The sequence below is a fragment of the Aspergillus homomorphus genome (genome assembly GCF_003184865.1).
Source record: "Aspergillus homomorphus CBS 101889 unplaced genomic scaffold BO97scaffold_130, whole genome shotgun sequence".
NCBI lineage: Eukaryota > Fungi > Ascomycota > Eurotiomycetes > Eurotiales > Aspergillaceae > Aspergillus > Aspergillus homomorphus.
In genome coordinates this window covers 1-4,772 of record NW_020292016.1, presented here as the reverse complement: position 1 = coordinate 4,772, position 4,772 = coordinate 1, and the positions used below count along the sequence as shown (strand labels likewise).

Genomic DNA, 4,772 nt, shown 5'->3' with positions numbered 1-4,772 from the left:
CTTTTTCGCAAAGTCACCATTCGATTTGATGAATCGACTCCGATTATCCTGAACGGACGATTCCTCCGACCTCCAGGAAGTGATCTACTACAAACGTTGAGCCGTTGGTCAGACCATGTGCGGACCCTGTCTATCTGGGGTGACGAAGCAGTCCTCCCGGACATATTTTTGGGTTTCTTGGGGGATTTGCACCGTCTTCAGATCGTGAGGCAAGTTGTTGATCTTCATGAATTGTCTGTGGCAGTCCACCGAATGCTTTGGCTGACATACTTGTAGCATCAGCTACCCGCCGGCGCTGACTAGCCTCCAAAAACTGCTTTGGCAACTGTCGTTCCAGCCTGTAGGCACATTGAGCGTGGACTTTATGTCTCCAAGTATTTGGCAGCCTCAGATGACCTTTGGACACCTTCGATGCCTGCGTCTTTCTTGCATTGAGCACGAGCCCGGGCTGTTCGTGGTTCCGTCGCTTCCGGCTCTGGAAAGGCTGTGCTTAGATTTCTGCTGCTATTGTCTCGATTGCCCACAAGCTGGCTCGGGGCCGTGCGCAGAGTTACAGTTCGATCGACTCCCATCTCTGACTTCTCTGTCCATTTCAGGCGCTCGACGGGAAAGCATTGTGTGTAGTGGTAGCGCATTCGATCTTCGGCGAGTGGAGGTATCCTTTTCTACTGGCATCGACTGGCAATCGCTTTCCCCAGCCCTCGGCTGCCACCTCGAAGAATTGACCATCACGAATTGTGATCTTGTGGCTCGGTGGCCGAAGTATCAACCGCAATGGCCGAGCCTTCGAAGTTTACGCATTTACGATTCGATGGCCGCAATTTCCCTTCTTGAACACGTGAAGCTCCCAGCTGGTGTTGACGTTCGTGTGCGAATGCAGCCCACGGATCTGCAGCATGTGTCAACATGGCCAACTGTATTACAAGCGCTGAGTGCTGTATGTGTCACAGTCAGCTTCAGTGGTCACCAGGATCTGCCATATGCCCTTCTATTACGCTTACAACAAATGATGTCTGTGAGAACAGTGCAGATAGACAAGACTGACTGTACATGGGTCACCGCCTGCTTGAGTTACTTGAACGCGGCCGGTGACCATGCTGAAGATGTGCAGTCCTCGGAGTTAGATAATGCGGTTAGCCGTAGTAGATAGCGAAAACAAGGTGCCTTTACAGCTTGCTCTTTTGATCCTCCTAACCTATAATTGAGTAAACTGAGCACAATAAAGCAGAGAGTATCCACAAAAAGCTTATTGCGAAGTAACCTTGGCGAAGATGGGTAGTTGGTCGACCTCCTGTTTTACCGTATGTTTATTGTCGTGTATCCAAATCGAATGCTCTTTGCTAAATATGTCTATTCCGAATTCGCTGACGAGATTGACTTACGCCATCCGGCTCTGTGTACAAAACTTCCAGCGCAACAATCGTTGTACTATTGAATGCGGTTAAGGATGGTGTCTTGGTAAGCGAGGCTTTCGCTGGCACGTGTTACGACGCTACAATGAATAGTCAGGCCAAGACTGTCGACGTGGTAGCTACAAAGACTTTTATTCATTAGGAGCATGTAACCATACTTTTCATAGTTGAACACATCCGCCCTGAATGAGGCCGCTTCGCTCCTAGTCCATGACCTTTCTCTCAGTTCAAACGCTCAAAGGCCGAATAGCTGTTCAAACCGATGTTGAACACACGCGGCGAATTTACTGCCAGGCTTCCTTGACAATCCATGCTCTAGATCCAGCTTCAAGGCAATTTAGAGAATGGCCAATGCACCCAGTGATGGTTTTCTGGCCCTGTTTACGGGTCGAAGCTTCCTAATTTCCGAGTTCCCTACACCTCAGGCTTTTCAGATCACCCTTGAAACTTGGTGTCCATATTTCTTCTTGCTTTATCCGTGACATGTATCAAGCCTCAAATTTCCCTCCTTTTGGAGATACCAGCTCCAGCACTTCAAGGCGCAACTATATCAGTGTCCTTTCCAATTCGCATGCTTGTCCCACAGAGGACTGGGCTCAGATTTCGGATCTCGCGGAACGGCGACGTGTTCAAAACCGCATTGCTCAGCGAAGACATCGTACGTCATTCCAGCAGAGTGCTTAGAAGGCGCCAATCAATCTGACCTAGCATAGGCCTGAAGATAAAACGACGCTTGGAGCATCTAGAGGAACAACTAGCCCAACAACGGATAACGTCTGAGGCAGAATTTGTTGGTCCGGAGCTTCTTCAGTCGTCAAATTCCGGCGCAAGTGACATCAGCAACCGATGCAGCGAGTCACGGTCAGGTCACAGAAATTGCATTGGTTTGAGGAGCCAGGCTTCTTCTTTCTCTGAACCAGATCCGAGTTGGCTGGCGGTCGCTGCAGCACCGCCTTTTCCAATGTCTAATCAACAATACACGTATGCTGATTCATCTGAGCTCGAAAGTAGCCGTGAAGAGTGGAAATCCCCATCAACTAATCATTCGAAGCAAGAGTTAGCGCACTCTGAACCTAGCTCTCACCCTTGGGCGATACTGTCCCAGGATAGACAAGTTTCAGCATCAGTGGAACAACCCCTTCCACATGATGAGAAAGAAGCGTCCCACACGGACAGCATTCGAAATTCGATATTCAGGATTGATCCATGTCCTATACTTTGATTGGTTCAAGAATTTCGAGCATGTTTACCTTGTTGTTCCGGAATTGTGAGTGTCCACTGGTCAAATCTTCCACAGACCACACTTTGCCGCTTAGTTCATGGCAGCTCATGGATTTACATAGAGCCATTGAGGGTATGATGCAAATAAGCTCTGAATACCTTGAGGCAATCCACAGGCATCATCGGCGCATCTGCTGATTCTCCTGGTAGCCGAAATGATCCTCTGGGGATCTGCAGTGTTGTATTCCCCTCCGGCCTAGCGTGGTCGAGTGGACTTGGTGGCTCAATTAGTGCGGACGCCTACGCCTATTCGGAGTTCGGTTCCATTCTTGTCCTCTTTCGTTCTCCCTTACTATCTTCAAGCCCGAGTTCAAGTCCAATAATACAATAGTGTGATTATCCAGATGCGAGCAAACATGGCTTACATCATCAGTTCGGCTACCGCTTCAACCGTGTCCGAATCCTGAGCATAAATACCAGACCACTCCGTACGCCTGCCTCTTGTCTGTCTCAAGCCTGGAGTGGGATATTCGGCTTCCAGATTCGTGATCCAGCCGTAAAGCGATAGCGTCTCAGACTTATTCATCAGTCTTACATTCTTGATCGAAATGCGTTCATCCACCGATCCTTCCGACGTGGAGTCATATGTCTCCAAAGCTCAACCGCGACTCACCCGTGAATCTATGGTAAGGCCCGATATCTTCCAGAATCAAACGCAGACCTTTTATCGCGAAAGCACGTCAACCGAAAAACCACCGAAGAAGCTCGGGCGGAAGCAGCGTGGTATGACAGCCCCAAAAAATATTCCAAGGCATATGATCTGACTTTGCATGCTTGTCATAGCTAGACGACTCCGGAAACAGAAACAGGGAAATGAGGGGGTTGCTCTGAGGCACTTCAACAACCCTTCACAGCCACCCAACACCATGAAAAATGAAGAGTTCAATTTTACAGAACGGGCGAGAGCAATCAATCCCCGCCCAGATAGCAGCCGCCCTCCTAGCAAGAGCTACAAGGCTTCCCGTGGCGATCGAGCGGCAGACTCCCGGCCATGCCCGCCCCAATTCCCAAACGGCAAGGGTACAGCCAGAACGGGCGCATCCTCTTCCGGCCCACCTCACACGTATGACAACCCGGACGGGCAAACAGGTCACAGCCTGGTACCGGGACATTACCCTGGTGAAGACTACTATTATAGTCCACCAATCTACAATGGCTGCAAGTTTCCAACACCATACTCCACGGCTGAATCGGGAGCACTCCAGGTACCGCGCTTGACGTCCTCTTACGACTCGCAGTATGGGATGAGGAATTCTTTCGGTACCCACGGCACTGAAATGGTCGGCGTCGTTCCAAGCACGGGACCACAGCTCTTGCCCATGCCTGCCATGTTAGCACCAAGCATCGCCTCGCCGTGGATGATGTGAGTTACCCAGACTCTCTCTGAGAAGAGCCAGCACTAAGGTGTGACCTGACTGACCATTGCAGTTGCCAATTCTGTCTCTCCCGACCAGTTGTGTTTGCGACGTACCCGGATCAGCAGCGAAACTTGTCGCCGAATTAAGAGGTTTACTAGTTGCTGTCAACCCTGTATTATCGATAAAGTTAGGAAAGAAGGCTGAAAAGCCCAATGGTTTGATATGGTATGGTCGAGGCGGCTGCTTTATCGAATTCTCAACTGTTATGAATGCTTTATTGAGGGCTGAATCTGATTTCAACGCCTTGTTCCGGGTATTTTACACGGGGGTAGGTATTGGGAGGATAGTCAAATGTGTCAGTGTGGAGTGATTGTGTGTTGTTCGCGTTTCTTGGTCATTTACGATTACTGGATACATGGACACCGAATCAATGTCTACTAAGAAAACATGAGATAAACGTATTGGATAGACACTCTACTCTCAACGGTCAACTGATCTGCCTCTAGCTCTTGATATCAACTGCTGCAGTGACATATCGCTGGGCAAGGTCACAGGACCGGATCTGTCGAATTAGGGTAACGCTTAGGAACAATAACCGTAGGTGCTGGGCCGCCAGATTGGCGTCGCTGTGCATCTCGGTCCCACTGAATGCACAAACGATCAACGGGGCAAATGCCTCGGGCGGCCGCCATTAGAATGAGGTTCTGACATCAGGCTACAA

General features: G+C 49.7%; 4 protein-coding genes across 4 annotated transcripts; all 4 read left to right on the top strand.

Moving 5' to 3' along the window:
• On the top strand, nt 1-1,150 carry BO97DRAFT_358646 (uncharacterized protein; the record flags this gene model as incomplete). The annotated part of the gene is made up of 2 exons (XM_025692271.1): nt 1-233; nt 277-1,150. Coding segments are annotated over 2 exons (1,107 nt in total), but the record flags the coding sequence as incomplete, so codon positions are not given.
• A 698-nt stretch (nt 1,151-1,848) lies between these two features.
• On the top strand, nt 1,849-2,235 carry BO97DRAFT_42860 (uncharacterized protein). The gene has a single exon (XM_025697310.1). The coding sequence runs from the start codon at nt 1,896-1,898 to the stop codon at nt 2,094-2,096; it is 201 nt and encodes a 66-aa protein (XP_025545633.1). The 5' UTR covers nt 1,849-1,895; the 3' UTR covers nt 2,097-2,235.
• On the top strand, nt 2,236-2,716 carry BO97DRAFT_42861 (uncharacterized protein). Its single transcript, XM_025697311.1, has one exon. The coding sequence runs from the start codon at nt 2,374-2,376 to the stop codon at nt 2,632-2,634; it is 261 nt and encodes an 86-aa protein (XP_025545632.1). The 5' UTR covers nt 2,236-2,373; the 3' UTR covers nt 2,635-2,716.
• A 591-nt stretch (nt 2,717-3,307) lies between these two features.
• On the top strand, nt 3,308-4,512 carry BO97DRAFT_409612 (uncharacterized protein). The gene is made up of 3 exons (XM_025696100.1): nt 3,308-3,416; nt 3,477-4,056; nt 4,122-4,512. Exons 2-3 carry the CDS (start codon nt 3,560-3,562, stop codon nt 4,195-4,197), a joined length of 573 nt encoding a protein of 190 aa, XP_025545631.1. The 5' UTR covers nt 3,308-3,416; nt 3,477-3,559; the 3' UTR covers nt 4,198-4,512.
• The last annotated feature ends 260 nt before the right edge of the window (nt 4,513-4,772 follow it).